General features: G+C 42.7%; 1 protein-coding gene across 13 annotated transcripts in view; it reads right to left on the minus strand.

The window, feature by feature from the left end:
• Positions 1 to 423: 423 nt before the first annotated feature.
• The window catches only part of DLGAP1 (DLG associated protein 1), a 905,535-nt gene continuing 887,439 nt past the window's right edge, over positions 424 to 18,519 (minus strand). For 6 of the 13 annotated variants that reach the window (XM_032421264.1, XM_032421262.1, XM_032421263.1 and 3 more), the window contains 3 exons: positions 11,787 to 11,878; positions 7,176 to 7,328; positions 424 to 4,327 (listed from right to left, as the gene is read on the minus strand). In XM_032421264.1, coding sequence (XP_032277155.1) covers positions 4,118 to 4,327; positions 7,176 to 7,328; positions 11,787 to 11,878 — 455 coding nt within the window. In that variant the 3' untranslated portion in view covers positions 424 to 4,117. The remainder of the gene's footprint in view (positions 4,328 to 7,175; positions 7,329 to 11,786; positions 11,879 to 18,519) is intronic. The other 7 variants (XM_032421266.1, XM_032421272.1, XM_032421267.1 and 4 more) reach the window with 2 other exon arrangements.

Below are 18,519 nucleotides of genomic sequence, written 5' to 3' on the forward strand. Positions count from 1 at the left end.
TTTTTTTATTTTTTTTAAAGATTTTATTTATTTATTTGACAGAGGCAGACAGTGAGAGAGGGAACACAAGCAGGGGGAGTGGGAGAGGGAGAAGCAGGCCTCCTGCGGTGCAGGGAGCCCGATGCGGGGCTCGATCCCAGGGCCCTGGGATCATGACCTGAGCCGAAGGCAGACGCTTAACGACTGAGCCACCCAGGTGCCCCAATAATTATCAATTTTTTTTTTTTAAAGATTTTATTTATTTATTTGAGAGAGAATGAGAGAGAGCACATGAGAGGGGGGAGGGTCAGAGGGAGAAGCAGACTCCCTGCCGAGCAGGGAGCCCGATGCGGGACTCGATCCAGGGACTCCAGGATCATGACCTGAGCCGAAGGCAGTCGCTTAACCAACTGAGCCACCCAGGCGCCCCAATAATTATCAATTTTAAATGTGGGATGAAGGACAGAGACCCCACTGAAGAGGAGGCTGAACAAAGGCTTAGATTTTGGATCCAAATCTGTCACTTAATAATTGTGTCCCACTGGGCAAATCACTAAGCCTCAGTGAGGATAGTTCTTCATTACTTCGGGGATGAAATATAAACCACAAAGCATTATTCTGATCTTTCAAGTGTAGGAGCTGTGTAGGAAACAAAATGGATGAAATGTTTGAGAAGAGATCCAAGTGGGTAAAATAGGCACAAATTTGCACATATTTGAGAGGCTAATAATTTCTTTCATGAAATATACAGCTCCCGACCTGAAACTTTCATACGCATGTGATCATCATAGTAAAAGTCCTTTTGGTTTTCAATGTTTTGATCCCTTACATAGGATACAAGGTCTACCGACAACAGTGGCTAGCATATGTGTTGTTACAATGAAAGAATGATATGTTTCTTAATTGCTTAACTATTCCCTCCAAAGACAATTATATTTTGGAAGAAGCAGGGCTTTGTAGTGAAAGCACACAGACCTGAAAGCAGTGCATTATTATTTTATTAATTTCTTCTTTTTACATTATGGGAAACATTCATCTATTTACAATTTTTTTTTTGTCCACACACAGTCTAGGTAAATAAGCCTATGAAATTCCACTTCATAAAGCCATAAAAATGTTCCCCACCCCTCCATCTGAAGGCTTTCAAAGGAATCTTTTTTTTTCCCAAACCAAAATAATTTTTAAAAATTACATCGGGAATTCAGATATGCTAGTGATTTACATTCCAGTTATTTAAAATATGCATCTAGACATGTTTTAAAAAAGAAATGGTAAATTCACAAGGATAAGGCTTAAATTAAAGTGGTAATGCACAGTAAAACATTAAGGAAACATCTATAAATAACAGAAATATATTACAAATAAATTAGTTCTATTTACCATTTCAAATATTAAAAATCTTTAATCCATTTCTTCATCTCTCTTTACAAAAAGGTTATGTGAATTGTATGGAAACATCTGCAAAAAATATAATAAATACTTAATTTCTTTGAACGTTTTTTGATGCGGGAGACAAACTTCTTTTGTAATCCCCCCCTCCCCAAGAAAATGCCCAAACAGCTTTATACCAAAGTTAAACAAAATAAGTAATTTTTCAGGGTACATACATTTTCCATTATGAACTAAAAACATTTCTACAAATACATCAAAAAGAACAATGTAACAAAGGTTATGCTCATGGATGTCAGCTTAAGGGGGCAAGTGGTTAACAAGCAGCTTTATGTGGGGTCATGTTTTAAGATCAATAATTAGCTTTTTATAAAGTGTTTGTACAATTTGTGTTTTTAAGGAAGGCAAAGGTCATGATGCCTGTAGGCATTCAGCTAAAAGATTTAAAATTCTTACCAAAAATAGCTTATGAATATACAAATACCATTCACATAGACAAGATAAATAGGCCTTCTCTTGTCTCTCTTTAAAATATCCTGGGCTAAACCAGTTTCCAAAGAAAATAGTGTAGGATGATCTTGAATCGTATTAGAAATCTATTTCTTAATCCCAATCTCATCTCTACTTCAGGGCATGGAGCTGTAGTTGGGAACATGGGTCTTCCAGCGGATGTCGCTTCCTTCGCATTAATCTATGAGTGCCAAGTCATTTTCGGGATTGAATGTGATTAGAGGCTACCCAAGGCGGCAGTTGGCCTTACTTGAGGCAAACTTTGTGTGACCTTCCATTGCTGCTACAAAGCAAAGAAAAGGTAGATTCTTTTTAACACAAGTGGACACTTGAAGTTCAAAATCTCTGTAAGCTCCAATTGTGCAAAGCACTCGAGGTGCTTTGTTCACTCTAGTTAAAAGTTGGTTGGTTGGTTTTTAAATAAGTTAGTAGCCCTTTTCTTGTAAACCACAGCAGTAAACATTTGTGCCCTGTTTATAAAGATAGCTCAAAGCATCAATGGCTCTGAGAGGTAGCGAATTCCCTAGTGGTTTTAGAATATGTCCGTGAAAATAGTTGTTGCCAGAACCCATCACCTCTCTTAATTTCATAAATAAAATTAAATTAGCACCTGGCTACGAGAGTGTATTTTTTAAAAGAGCTCTGGTGCAAGCTTATTAGATGTGTGTTTTTAGTCTGTCAGTTTTCAATGATAATTTATAATGCTTTGGGGTGGGAGCTGGGCATAAAATGCCAGTGATACTTTAAGATCACCACATCCTAAATGTTTAAACTGCTACGAGTAAGGGCATTTAAAGATAACTTCAGCTAGATGCAAAGTGCACACTGCTCATCCGTCACGACTAAAAGCGTCAATGCACATTCTCCGCCAAAAGCCTGGGTTTCTTTCGGTGCTTGTGGATCATGACTTTTCCCCCCTTCCTGGTGGTTGCTGAACATTTCAGGCCAAATTTCTTCTCTCACTACCTGGGACCTCAAGATGAGGGGCAGCTCTTTGGAATGAGGCTGCGTATCTACTTGGGTAGGAAATTGATTCTATCGGTTTGACATAGGACACAATCCTTATGCTGGGGTGTGATAGGGCTCTGGATAGTAGTGAGAGAAGACCAAAGGAGAAAATATGTCTGGCATTACAAACTACTGGGTTACAACAGATGGATGTATAGCATTCAAAGGGATGATGGGAAAATCCAAACTTCTCTCTGAAAACATCCTAGCTGCCATTTACAGGACTTCTTAAGCAGATGTGTACTTATATATGTGTAATTATGTAGGCCCCCCAGGATGGACACTAACAAATTAAGAGGACCAACACTTTCCCCTTTAAAGACCCCCACCACAATAACAATATAATACACATAGTACAATAAAAGTTGATAAAACATTTCAGGTCTAAATTTAATAATAGGACAAAAAGAAAATCCCCCTTAGGTAGTATATCTGAAACTATCAGTGCTTCCTTGCCTTTCTTCATTTTATTGCCTTTCAGAATAATTTCCCTGAAAGATCGAATTTACAATCTTCTGCTGATTGAAACGTTTGAAGCAGTGATTGATGGAATAACAGTGAGGCAGTTTGTGCAGCTGTGAGTGAAGCAGGTACCCCCAGCACCTGCTGATTTCGCTTCTCCCTTCCCCACTACTCATTCAGGTCCCCCACCCCCGGCCCAACTTGGTCCCCTCTTGGATTGTCACTCATCGATTCCGGTGAGATGGCGTGATTTCTGAGGTTGGAAATAAAGTGCTCCATCTGCTTTACAAAATAATAACCGTTTAGGGGAAATAAAGGGAATCGGAGCCCTAGTTTCTTTCACGTGGAAGACGGTTAAGTCCCAAAGGATCACCCTGTGATACTGGATTTCTGAAATACCCTATGATTTTATATTGCTGAACTCTAGGGACAGACTAGCTTGGGAGAACTGAGGCTGGTGGGCGACCTAAAGGGGCCATTTCTACACAGGTGGGTTTGGTTCTGCCAAGAAAAGAAAGGGCCGGCTCTCCGGATGAGGCAGGGTGACGCGTCAGTACGGGTGGCGAAGCTCGGTGGAGAAAAGAACATGGGCAAACCGGTCCGGGCGGCGGGGGGCTACTGGGGGACGGCTCCTGCAAGACCGACAACTACACCGCGACAGTGGAAGTCACTGAGCTCCGGAACGGACGGGCTCGGAGGGCGGGCAGGGGGGCGGAGGGAGGACCGAGCGCGGAGGCGGCGCGGCGGGGCGCGCGGCGGGGCCGGGCGCTCAGAGCCGGGTCTGCGCCTCGGGGATGTAGATCTCGATGCTCTCGGCGCTCTCGGTGGCCGAGTTCTGGCGGACGGACGCGGCGCGCTTGGCGGCCATCAGGCGCTTGCGGGCCTCCTGGCGCTGCGAGCTCTCCAGCGAGCGCTCCCGGATCAGCGGCGCGGGGCCCTTCGCCGGCTTCTTTGGCACTGGAGGAGGGGCCCTTCTCTCCTGATCAAAGCAGAAGGTTCAGGACATTACACAGCTTCTCAGGACAAGCTTGGGGAAAACTGGGATAGGTCAGTAGTTAGAACACGCACACTTTTTTTTTTTTAAACCTAAGGGTGGTTAGTTCTGATCTGCACACTGTAATATATATATATAATATATATATATTATATATATTATATATATATATATATTTATCATTCTGGCTTCGGTATTCAAAAGTTGCGGGGAAAAAAAAAAAGAAAGAAAGAAAATACCGGTAAGCTTAAGGCCAAGGGTAAGGCTGAATTGCAGAACTAGTCTCTCCAAGAGAAGGATGTGGGTATTTAAAATGCCCCCTGCTGAAAGGCTGCGGCTCCCAGCACATTTAGTGTGGTTCCCTCTGGAGGCTCCAGACTCTTCCGGGTGCCAGAGATGGGTTAGGGCGGCAGCGGCAGCCTCCGCCTCCGGGAACTCTGCGTCCCCTCTAAGGAGGCGAGGCAGCGGGCGCAAGCTCCGCTCAGAGTTTAAAAACATCCCCGCCCTCTCCCGGGGCCCACCCAAACCTGAATGGCCAAATGAGGAAGAAGAGACGGTAAGATTGTGTTCTTTAGCTTTGTTGATGCCAAAGTGAGTTATAATACCCGTTTGCACATCACACACAAACACACAGAGATATACTTTCCGGGGTCACCCTGGAGAGAGGACACTGATAGTTCCTTTTCTGGGGGTGGGAGGTGGGGAGGGGGGCGGGAGGGCTGGAATCAGTTCCAAGATAGCTTCTAAGACATCCCGCTGGGATGTCGCTCCTTAGGGGCCTCAGGATGGCTGTGGTGGCCCAGAAGGCAATTCCAATCACAGGGACAGACACTGTGCCCTGAAAATTTAACACAGGACTGAAAGAAGTTCCCTCTCAGCATCAGCAAACTATGAACTGGTTGGATATTTTTAAATGCCACTGCAAAAACAAAAGCCATTCAACACTTGGGTCGCAGGAAAAAAAAAAATGCAGTGGGAAAGAAGCAAATCTAAACCACAAAGGAATTTTTAAGGTTGGTGAGCTTTCGGGCTCCAAAAAGGTCTGCGTGAATCTGTTGTTTTCATTTTTAGTGAAATACTTCAGTTCTCATGACAACTGTGAAGGTTATCTTAAAATAGGGTTTCTATGATTCTCCAGGGGGCACTCTTTGTGTCCTAACACACACATTGCCGCAAATCCTCCTCACTTGCCTGGGTGAAGTGCCTGGATAAATTTACTACATTGGAGTTGCCCCCAGGCTGTTTAAAGTGGAGTCTGGGTGGACAGAAAAGGGAAGTACAGAGTGCAAACGATATTTGGCCAACTCTGACTGTGCTTGTTCGTGTCTTCCCCGCAAATTCGTGGGGTGCTGAAAAGCTCTGGTCATAGGCAAAGTGTATAAAAACTTAGAAATCCAGTTCACTAATGACTCACTGTGTAAATGTCAATAGGGTACATATGTCAATTCTTAGCATCACAATTTTTGGACACTTTAAATCTTCATTTTTGGGTAACTTGTGATATTTTGAAAAGTAAGAATATTGGAAACTTTTTAGTCATATCTTCCTTTACTTGTACTTTAAAAAAAAAACAGTAATATTGGAAAAAAAATCAGTGAATGAGAAATTAGATGGATCAGCTCTAGAAACTAAATTACAAGTATATATGTACATCTGTAGTGTTTTCTTAAAATAAGAACAATTTAAAAGCTTATTTAGTAGACAGTTTTAAACACAGATTAAAGAAAACTAGATGGAGTGCGAATGTCTGGCTTCCCAAGTGAGAGGCCACACGTATATCAATGGAACTTTAATGCTTAACACTAAAAACCCCCAGGTTGATGGTGTCAGCATTGGAGAGGAGGGACAATGACAATAACCCTCCTGTCAGTTATGCATGGCCCTGGGCACTGGAGTTCTCCTGGAAGTCTACTGACCCTATGAACCTGGATACTATGATGGAGAGCAGCAGAATGGACTGGATTACTGTTAGCTCTCTGATAGGTAAGGAGATCTGAAAAGGGCAGGGCTACCAGTGCTTCATGGAAAAAGCCAAGCCTAATTTTTAGAAGCGGAATCTCTCGGAACTGTTTGACCTCAGGCCATTGGAAAGCAAAGGGTTAAAAAAGTCAAGCATGACAGGCCAGCCTAGGGAGGTGGATATTGGATACCTGTGTGAGCCTGGTAGAGCCACAATAATCAAATGTGAAAATTGCAGTTTATTCATTAAAGTAAGAGAAGTTGAGTCTTTATTTCTAGACTGTTGAATGAGGAACCCAGTGAGCAATAGTCCCCAAGGCAAATCAACCCAAAGTAAAACTCTTAAAAAAAAATCCCAACATTTATGATTACTGTGAAACTTTATGGTGTATATTTTTAAACTTGAACAACAGTGGTTTCTTTATTACTATATTTATGAAGTGATTATCAAAGTCAGTTAGTTTTCAGGGCTTCCTATTTTTCTCCGAAACACATCCTAGGGGTGTAAGGAAGTTGAACTCTTGCTCTATGTAATCATGCACTGAAGATGTCATTTATTTTAGTTTAAAAAGCAAAATGGAGGCAGTTCCTTCCAGTGACTAAAATGGTTTAACTTAAAGTTTAATTAACAAAAACGCCACATTCCCATTTTCCAATTCACAAAGACAAGTTTTTCTTTAAAAATATGCCTGAAACATATTACAGATAATATCCCAAATGATTACTATGTAAACATTGTCATTACAATGAGATTAATATGATATCAGCTCCATTTCACATTGTAAACAGCAAGACTGAATGCAGAAGCCTATTTAGACTGTCCAGTGTTTGTGCAGGTTTTTAAATGAACCATACAAAATCTACATTGTTCTACCTTCTTGTCAAGAGGATCCATCTGTTTCCAATTATTGGCCTTTAACTGATGAAGTTCATCAAATTTCATACTAATATTTTCTATGGACAACTGCAGCATGTCCCAGAACCCCGCCAAATCCTGGGAGGTGGGCCTCGGATGAGCATTGGGATTCTGTACAAGAGAAAGAAAAACATTCATGCTTTAGAGGCAGTCTGGGACAACAAGCACAGGACCAAAGGGGTATTTTCAAATATTTCAAATAACATAAGGGGGATGAGTTCCTTTCAGCTTTCAAACAGGAGATAAAAGTGAGGCTACAAATGGTAATCTTATCTATTTATCTACCATCTATCTACAAGGATTTATTAAGGAATAATTAACAAATAACAACAGTAAGATATTTAAAGTGTATGACGTGATGATTGGATATATGCACACATTGTGTAAGGACTCATCCCATAGAATTAATAAGCACATCCATCACATCACATATTTATCTTTTTGTGTGTGTGTGAGAGCATTTAAAGTTCTACTCTCAGCAAATTTCAGTTATACAATACAGTGTTATCAGCTATAGTCATCATGTTGCACATTAAATCCTCAGACCTTATTCATCTTATAACTGAAAATCCGTACCTTTTTACCAATCTCTCCCTTTTCCCCACCTCCAAACCCCTGGCAACCACTTTTCTACTCTTTCTATGAGTTTGATGCTTTTTTAAAGTTTCCATTTCAAATGGTAATTTTATACACTCATCCACCTGAGTCAGTGATTCTCAAGTGTCAAGGATGTAAAACTCTTCTTTTGTAATACAACATCTATCAATGTGGTATGGGGAGAGAGTCCAAACTTTTCCAAAAAACTATGACAAGATACATTTAAAACATATTTAAATGAAGATACTGTCTCTGGGGAAAAAATACAATATGTTATTATCAGAGTTGGAATCCGACTCCATGCCATCCAACTTATTCAGAGAACAGATAAGGAATCTAAAATAAGATTTGTTTTAACAATCATGTTGAGTGAAACAATAGGGTCAACAAATTATGAGTAATAAAATAATTGGATTTTTAAAGTACTATGTGTTTAACCATTACGATATTGCTAATGCAGGAAGTCATTTTATCACACAAGTACTTTGACAAAATCATTTGGAAATGAATTTGTTTTAAATCAACCATAACATACAATAGCAAATGTGAGAACACATACCTACAAACATACATAGATGTCTGTAATGACCCATTTTCTAGATAATATTAAACATTCTTCAGTGTCTAAGGATTGACTTTTTTTTTTTTTTGCCCCATCCATATACCCCTGAGAGGTGCTACAAAGTATGAGCCACTAATTTATATGATGTAAAACAGACAAAACATAACTAACTAAGAGATTGAAGGGGTCATGCTCATTGTTAATCACTACCACCAATGGTAGCTAAAGGCATTCATGGTTAGGGGGGTGGGAGCATCCAGATGTCAGACGCTTCCATCTGGGTGAGTTTTGGTTACCTGTGGGTATTCAAGCCAATCTGATATACTATGAAACCTCAGGCCATTCAAAACCAACTTTCAGAAAGTGCAAGGTCAGTGGTCATCAAAGTTAATAGGTCGGAAAGAATTTTTTAGCCATTGATGGACTAACATTATTGGTCTGGTTTCAAAATGAATACAAGTAAAAATGTATTTATAAACTTACACTTCTCAAACTATACTCATAGTTCTGGAATTCATTGGAAGATGTAATTTCTGAAGTTTGTAAGTATTTGGTTTAAACTCTAGTCTACTGACATGTGAATTAAACTAAAGAATTTCCCTGGGGGGCGCCTGGGTGGCTCAGTCGTTAGGCATCTGCCTTCGGCTCAGGTCATGATCCCACGTTCCTGGGATCGAGCCCCGGGTCGGGCTCCCTGCTCAGCGGGAAGCCTGCTTCTCCCTCTCCCACTCCCCCTGCTTGTGTTCCTTCTCTCGCTGTGTCTCTCTCTGTCAAATAAATAAATAAAAATCTTTAAAAAAAAAAAAAAAGAATTTCCCTGGAGTTTTTTCATTTAGTAAGTTAACTCAACATCTAGGTTCAGAATAGACAATAGCTTTAACAAAGCATATCACAAATGGAGTTTTATGTCTTCTTTATCTCACCAGTAACTAAGAACTAAATTGTTCATATTTTGGAGTTTACTGAAGTGTTTTAGGTTACAAGCCCTACTGGCAAAAATGTTTCAGTGCAGCAATGCATGAAATGATAGTTGGGTAGGCCTGAAGAGTTTGTTTAATTCTGTACGATGGGCAATTTGTTCCCTCCTCACCAAGAATCTCTCTGCCCCTGAATCGTCAAGGGGACAGATGGGGAAACAGAGAGAAAGAGAATCTGTGGGTCATGTGACATTCCACACACAAGGAGTTGCAGCTCTTGCCTTGGCCTGAACCAGACTTGTAGGTCAGAGGTGGTGGAGGGTGTGGAAGGATGAGAGGGGCTGGGTTCCTTAGTTTAGTTTTGTTGGGAAAAAGTAATTCTCATCCATTTATTCTATGCCTGAGAGTCTAGTCTGGGATAATATGCAAGTGTTTTCAAGTGTTCTCCTCCTCAGAGTAAGAACTCAAGGAAGGAGAGCTGGGTCCGTTCGTGGCCAATCTTAGCTGCACGAAGTAATGCCACCACGCTTCTTGCGGCAGAGGAGGTGGAGCTGACTGATCAGCTCCATGTCCCTCTAGGAAGGTGAGGAATAGAACTCATATCTTGGGCATCTTGGGGGTTGAGGGGAGATCAAACAGGGACACAGGTCAAACGGACTGGGATTTGCATCTTGGCTCTGCCTCTTACCCTGTGACCCTGGCCAAATTATTTATTTATTTATTTATTTATTTATTTATTTATTTATTTATTATTTTTTATTCCTGGCCAAGTTATTTAGCTTTTCCATCTTCATCTTCCTCAGCTGTAAAACTGTCATCAAAATAATGTCGCTATCTGCTCCATAGGGTCGCTCTGAGGATTTAACCAGATCATATAACTAAAAGCCCTCAGCATGGCGTCCGGCACAGGGTGGGCTCTCCATCTTCCCTTCTGGGGCGGGACTTGAGGCAGCCATCAGTGGCTCTCTGCTGGAAGTGCGGTTCCACTTCCTGCCTGTAACGTCTCGCCCGCATTTACAACTAAGGTCCTCTACTGGCTAAGGCACGTGAGCCCACCAGGGGCTGGGAAACGTCAAAAGCTGGCTGTGACAAAGTTAACCTTTCCTAGAAATCTGCAAAGTTCTCAAAAATGTCTTGTCTGCGATTTCATCTTCAAAATCTGCAAAATTTGCATAATATACCCCCTTATTCTATAATTCTGTTAAAAAGTGTGCTGTGTTTGCCCTACTGTGTGTACATATTGGCTTCCCTGTATCCTTTAGCCAGATTGAGAAATATAGCTTTATTGGAACTTTTGTACATTTAAGGAGCCAAGAATCATGTTAATTAAGATCTGTGACACATTAGCAAGTTTACAAAGTAGCTCAATAAAATATTTGTTGAATTCACTTATCAATGCATTTACTAATCTATATTATCTCATAATCCAGAACGGAATTTCTGAGAAGGTGGAAGAAGGGCCAGGTAATTTTTTGTGGAGGGAAGGGAAAACAAACTACAGATGTGGGTGGTGGGTGTGAGGAGGAGGGAAAGGATCCCCCAAAGGGAGGCTTCAGAAAGAGAAGACTGATGAAGAAGGATGGAGAGCACCAACTTTTGCACGCTTTCAATTTTCTCTTGATAGAGCCCTCTCTTGATAAATCCCATTCGGCCTATATTTGTCCTTGTTAACAAGAAGATGTGGTTAAAACTCTAAAATCATAGTCAATTAGATTGCAAATAATCACGTTTTTACTTCCCACAAGAAAAACATGTTGCTTTTCATGTTCTTTATTTTAGAGCAAGCTTGACCAACAATTGACCAAGAAAAGCTATTCTTGTGGAACGACACTTGCAGACATAGTAAGCAGTATTTTTAAAAAGGCATGTGTATGTGAGGAAGCTCTTGCCCTTGTATTTTGCAGCCAATTTAAAAAATGTTGATGCTAATGGTGTTTTTGTCTCTTCGTTTTGCTTTATTTGGTTTTGGTATGTCCAAGAAGGATGAATGATTCATATGTTCTAGGAGATCAAATCTACACTTTGGCCTGCCATCCACCTCTGGCCTTGAATGAAAACTGAGAGACCTGATGATGAAATAAGCACCGAGGGCTATTTCAGAAGGAAAATCATTATCCGGAATAGTTCTCTGTAGTATTATTTTTGAAATATCAGGCTGTTCCATATTTTGGTAAGAATAATGAAATCAGGGCTGCCATGGGAAAGCCAGGAAAATGCAAAAATTTCCGTTACAAAAAAACCAAAACAAAACAGGAAATGGAGTTTCAACTTGATTGGATTTTTTTCCTAAGATTATTTAAGTATAAAATAAATATTTCTAATTTTAAGAAAAGCAGGAAATAAGATTCATCAGAAAACTCTATTCCAGGTGAGAGGGTCCAATGGGCCTTCATTTGGTTCAAAAGCAGTTTTACTTTAGTGGCACCAGTGTGTGTCAAGACAACACATTCTCCTCTTGACTAGGAATTGGTAGTGATGGGGAATGTTACCTACCAGGTTTTCTTCACACAGTTCTCTGAACTGGTAGAATTTCTGGGCCATGAGAAGTTGGGCGCTGCCCACTGCGGTTCGGATTTTCCCTAGAACTGAAAAAAGCAAACATACAAGAAGTTTACACATTATGTCTCGTGGTTGAGATTTAGTCTGGTAAAGCAAAGAGGAAGTTATGCTGCAATAATTAGGGAAAACAGCACACATACAGCACGTGAACACACACACACACACACACACACTGCCCAGTTGCCGTTGTTACTCTGCCAGTCTATGGAACAGAGGCTCCTAGGATAAAGTATAAAATCGACTTGGAAAAAAAAAAAAACACATGCTTATCCCGCATATTTCTTAGGAATAAACGGAGTTTTCCATCACAGCGCTGGAGGTTACAAGAGAAGAGGCAAATAGGGTCGTTTTTTTTTCCTCCCTTTTACGGCAAGGATGAATTTCAAGAGTTTATCGGTATAGTTATGGATTTATTTGTGTCAGCCATCACAGTCTGCTAGCTCGCTTTTCTAACCCAAATCCAAACACAAGAAAAGCAATCCTGACCTGGGGGGTTGGGGATCTCTTGGCACTCACCATATCCTATCCATAGCCTTCAGGATTTTTCCGGAGCCCAGCCACCGGGACTGTCAGGAAAGCGCCATGGCCAGTTGAAAGATTTTCTAAGGAATGAACATTTTCAGCCTGTTGCCTAGGGAACGCCAGCACCGTTCCAGCTTTTCCACTCCACAGACCAATTTTATTGTTAATACAGGTTTAATTCCCTATGCACTGTGCTGAAAATCTCCTTTGCAAGCTACTTCTTGTCTTCCGCGCAGACTAAGGCAAGAACCTTTCAACTGACGGGCGTGCTGAGACGGGCAGCACCGCGCTGCACAGAGCTGTCCCGAGGTCTGCATTGTCCCAAGGCCCTCCCTCCACCCGGTGGGGACCGGGGCACAGCTGCGCGGCTGGAGCGCTGCCACCAGGCCGTTCTCAACACGCCCTCCCTGTCGGGAAGGAAGGGGACAAGGCGCCCTGCTCGCCCCTTCCCGGCCCCGCACTGAAAACCAGACAGGGAGACTCCTCAGCAGGGCACTTGCCCCGCGTGGACATCTGCGCGGGGGTGTGTCTTAAAGGATCGAAGAGGTGTTTGTGCCCTTGTTGTTTGGTTGTGAATTGACAGAGCCCGAGACCCAGGGTGGAATGAGGTCTCCCTTTCTCGACTTCAGTCCCCACAAAGTGTGAGAAGGAAACAAAAGAAAAGGAAACTTCATGCTGGTGCAGGGTTTTCTAGTAATTTTCTTCTCTGTCTAAAACTGCCAGGCTCAAACAACAACAACAACAACAAACAAACAAACCCAAAAACCACAAAATACTGCCAGGCTAGATAACGGTTTATGATACACATTATACCTGGGCATGACCCAAATATTTCGGCATCCCCCACATGGAAGTCAGGGCGTTCATGCACTCTCTGTCACCCGTCACAGCAAACAGCCCCCGTGCAGAAATTGCCTCCTCAGGGATAGCTGGGGGTTCCCCTGACGGCCATAGCACAGCAAGTCCTCAGGCCTAAGTGTTTACTTTGTTCCAGGCTGCTTTTAACATCTTTTGGGATGGGTATCTTTTAACCATCATCACCGATGGATCTGTGGTGTGAGGCCCTTCTCTCTTTCTCACACCCCTGAAGCAGAAAGGAAAGAGCATGTGGAGACACAGGGCATCATCGTAGCTAAGGGTTCAGGCCCTGAGCCAGCTGAGGGTTCTGGCTCCCACACTTCCCAGCCCCTGCCCTGGAGAGGTCACTTAATCTCTGTTCTCTCATCTGTAAAGGGGGGCTAACGGAACCTGTTTGTAGGGTTGTGGTGAAGGTTGAAAGCGGTAATGCATAGGACAGAAATGCTTCGCACACTGTCTGATATATAGCGAACAACCAATAAATGTTTGTTATTACCTAGGGACAGGACACTATTCTGCCTCTCTGGGCGTCCCACCTGTGGGCCCCACGCTTGCTCTGCCCGGAAGAGAAGAGGAAAAAACCAAAAACCACACATCGTTGGTTGCCTGGGACAAGTATATGCTTTAAATGACCTGTCCCAGATCGGAGACAGTTCTGAGGAGGCATTTCCTAAGTGACCATGTGGCTTTAGGCAAATTCTCAGGTCCCTGGAAACATCTCTGAATTATGTTGCTGATGGGTCGGATGGTGACACCAGCAAACCTCAGATTGAATCCTGGGAGCTTAGACCTAGTACTGAGGGGTCTCCAGTTTGCTGGCTGGGAAATTTGCATAACTCCTGGAAACTGTCACAGAAACTCAAGCTATTCTGATATTCCTCAGAACTTTGAGCTAATGGTTCTCAATTGCACCCAAATACCCGAGCTATATGATAGACTACCAAAATAAGAGTAGCTGAGTAAGACAGTGATTCTCCAATGAGAAAAAATCACTGCTCCAAGCAATCTTTCAGGCAACACCCAACCAGGTAGGTAGGGGTTAACTTGGATGGGTGTCTTGAAAGTAAAACAAGGGATATCTGTCTTCATTCAGCATGGTCTGGTGAGAGCTATAGATTTGGAGCAAAAGTAACTGGGGTGGAGTCGTGGCCCTTCTGTTTTCCAGGTTTTTGCCATCATGTTCCTTGAGTGGAAATTCCCTGCTGGCTCTGGGGTTGTGTGCATTTCCAGTGTCTGAGTGATTATCTTGCCTGGGCTCAGGGAAGGGAGATGCTGATGTGGGCCTTCAGTGAAACCATGCAACAGGAGGGCTTGGGGCAAGCAAACAATAATTCCGACTTCTTTGCCTTCCACACTTTTTTTTCTAGAGAACTAAAAGCTCATTTTAGTTTTTTTAAAAAGATTTATTTATTTATTTGAGAAAGAGTGTGTGTGATTGTGTGTGTGTGTGGTGGGGAGGGGCAGAGGAAGAGGGAGGGAGAGATTCTCAAGCTGACTCCCCACTGAGTGCAGAGCCTGATGCAGGACTTGAGTCATGGTCTCAGGGTTGTGAGATCAAGAGTCGCCCCCTAAAAACTCACTTTAATTTTTAAGAAAAAAGCTCTAATGTGGGCACCTGGTTGGCTCAGTTGGCTAAGCGTCTGCCTTCAGCTCAGGTTACGATCTCAGGGTCCTGGGATTGAGCCCCACGTTGGGCTCCCTGCTCAGCTAGGAGTCTGCTTCTCCCTCTCCTTCTCCACCCCACTTGTGCTCTCTCTCACTCTCTCTCTCAAATAAATAAATAAAATCTTAAAAAAAAAAAAGAAAGAAAGAAGAAAGCTCTAATGGAGTTTGTTCTCTTTTTCCATTAGACATACACTTGGTGTGTGAGATCACTCCCTTTCCTGAAGGTAAATTTCATATTTGTTATGTAGGCCATGAGGAAGAAAAAAGCTAATGAAGAGGATGTGCTCCTGGGATTACATTTCGTTGGTTTCCTTCACACTCTGGTCCATGTACCTTTTCCAGATTGTTCAACTTAAATGTAGTCAACGGTTTGTACCATCCATCTCCCCTCATTCATTGCATCTTCTGGAATCATGCTTCTCTGCTGTATTTCTTCAGGCATGCCATTTAACCAAGATTTATACCATTTATTCGTGTAATATTTAATCATATTATAGGCCTTATCTGCTGCACCACTCTTTTTATGTAGGTAAGCCTGGTCTCCCTATGTGTCTTATAAAACCGCTAATGGTTCATTTTAAGATTCCTTTCACCCTATCCTTTCCTCCTAAGCTGTGAGTCTGTTCCTCAGTGGATGTACAAAATAACAACCCAAAACACTGGTGAACTAAATTCCTTCCATTTCAGAGACAGACACCTCCATACTAACTCCCCCACTTATAATTCTAGAAACTTCTCATCCTGCAGTAGATGGCTATGGGGGATCATAATAGAGAGCACAGGGCTCGGTTAGTTCACCACATAAAGCCAAGAAGATCTTTTGGAAGGTCATCACTGTTTGGTTTTTGCAAAGATCTGTCCATTCATATTATTGCCTTGTGTTTCACATGCACATTGAATCAGATCCCCTCAGGACCCTGTGAGGCAAGGCAGATATCATCATTCCATGTGAGAAAATCTGGGCTTAAACTAAGAAGTGCCTTTCCTGGGGCCCCAGGGCGCCCGGGGCCCCGTCTTCTCCCTCCCTGTCCAGTTGCGCTCTTTTCTCTCAACACGTATTGAAACCTGGGTCTGAATCTACTTACATGAAGACATCTGAGGGTGATTTCTTTCCTTGATCAACACTCTCTAGCCAGTGCCACTGGACAGAAGGGGGACAGCTGTAGGAAGCTGACGGAAGAATGGGGAAGTTCAGGAAACCCCCTCCTTGTCCCACATCCAGATGAGAGAGCAAAGCACATGTACTCGAAGTAATTGCTGCACACAGAAATTTCAGGAGTGAAAGGAATGTAGGAACCAGGGATCCCTTGAAAAAGATGCTAGTGGATGTAAGGTTTAAATCTGGGTTTTGCTTTTAAAGATTATATATCATACTAGAAGCAGAGAAAGACTATTTTGGGGTGTGAGATGGGTCTCTTAGGAAAACTCTGATTTTAAATCTGGCCACATACAGATAAAACCCCAGACATTGAGAAAAGAGCACACCTCCTCCCTCCCACTGACCCCGTGGGGGATGACTTTTATTTGGGGAACAAGGAGGTGGTATAAAAGGCACAGAGGTGAAGGGAATGGCAATTTCTTTTAATCCTGCAAGTGGGTCCACGGCAAAGCTGCAAGTGTGCTGTGGTAGCAGCAAAAAGCAAAGACGGCTTCCTTTGGGGCTAGACCTGACTTTCTGCTTCGTCCAAATCAGTATTTCATATCCGTAAGCATAGCTCTCTCTCCCTTTCTCCGCCACCCTGGGTGGGGGGTGGGGGTGGGGGTGGGGGTGGCGTGCAGTTGACGGCTCCTCACCATGTCTTCCATGCTCACAAGACTTTCAGGATCAAGCACCTTTCGGCCAAGAAGTGTTCCCCCAGTGGATTTGGATGAGAACTGGTCATAAAATCAGGTACAACTCCAACAGGATGCTAAAGAAGAATCCAGCTGGGTCTGTCAGGACTCACACGCGAGACCGCACATGGACTTAAGCTGCTTCAAGGTCACCAGCATCACCACTATCTGGACAGTTGGACGTATGTTAAGGGAAAAATGATTTTGCTCTTTGTTTCTATGTTTCTGCCCTGGTAGGTTGGCTCAGTAATAAACACAAGAGAACTTTCGTTTGAAAAAAGAAGTCCTTAAGCGTAATTAACATATGCATCCTTCAATATTCCAAGAAGAATTAAGTCTCTAGAACTGAAAAGGCAGAAGCAGTGGTTTTTCTCACTGCTTCTGATTCTTTACTATGAGGCCCAACTCCACAATCATCAGGCCCCCACATTAGGCGTCGGAAACAGAGAATAGATATATTTCTTATGCCCTCAATGGCATGTCCCTGAAACCTGGAGGCTAAAGATCAATACAAGGTGTGCGGCTGGCTGTCCTACCAGTGGTGATGTCCAGCGGACATGCTGGGCGGGACGCTTGCCAAGCCCCGTCACCTACACTATAATTCACCTAGTATACTCCTTTTCCAGTCTTAACTTTTCCTCTCGGAGTAGTGTACTGGAAAGAGCATAGGTGTGCAAGTCAGGAAAGCTACTTACAAGGGGCTGATCTTGGGAGTTTATGGTACTCTCAGAGTCTGTTTTCTTTATCTGTCAAGTAATCATAATACTATCTTCATAGGATTGCTGATTATTTAATGAAATGATACACAAAAATTGTTAGAATGTAGCAGAAATGGTAACTCCTCTATTCTATCGACATTCTTTAGTTCTTGGGCATTTACCTGGGAAATTAAAAGGTGGCTTTGGCCAAAATAGGGAATTATTTCTCCTGCTAATCATACTCCAACCTCTCTCTCCAGTAGTGTGGACTGATTGAATGTCCTCTTTTTTGTTGGTGGCTTTCACTCAGGCAGATTTAGGTGAGTGTCAGTAATTTCTTTGGTCTGTGTGTCTAAGGCATCTTAACAATTATTCAGGGGCCCAGATTTTCTGGCATAGTCTGGCATAGTTCCCCCACCTATCAGAGCTAGAACAATGGCCAACTGGTTGCTGGGTGATAGAGATACACAGAGGAGACAGCACTCTAACTAGTGTTAGACACTTATACTACCCAGCTGGGGCCTTGTGCAAAAAACAAGCTCACTGCAAAATGAAGGGCCAGAACCCTCCTCAGGAGAAGCAGCTGTCCTGCAAAACAAGGTCCATCTTGAGGTGCAGAGCATGCTGGGTAAATCCTGCTAGCCTGGAGCGCTAGATGCCCATCTTGTGTTCCAAACAGTGTTTAGTCATGTGGTTCAGTGCCATTCTAAACCCATAATCTTCAAACTCAGCTGATTTTTCATTGCTGTTGATTAGTCCTTTGAGGTGATCTTTGTTATCACCCTCTCTGATCCTCCCTTTCTGACTCTTACTCACTTGCAACTCAACCCTGCTTCCTCGTCTTCAGCAATAACCTTGCCTCCTATGTGATGAAGAAAGCAGAATCAGGCAGGAATATTCTCAATGTTCTGCCTCTCCTACTACTTGTCTAGTCCCCTAAGCCTCTAAAGAGTGTGGGGGTTCTCCATGATGGGTAAGCAGCAGACCCTCCTGGTTACTTGAATAACAGAGATGTCAGGTGCCAAGAGAGAATTACTTACGTTCATTCCAATGTCACCTCGCTACGACCAGTACCTGCCCCCACCCTAAAG

Source organism: Phoca vitulina, unplaced genomic scaffold, assembly GCF_004348235.1.
Source record: "Phoca vitulina isolate PV1807 unplaced genomic scaffold, GSC_HSeal_1.0 scaffold24, whole genome shotgun sequence".
NCBI lineage: Eukaryota > Metazoa > Chordata > Mammalia > Carnivora > Phocidae > Phoca > Phoca vitulina.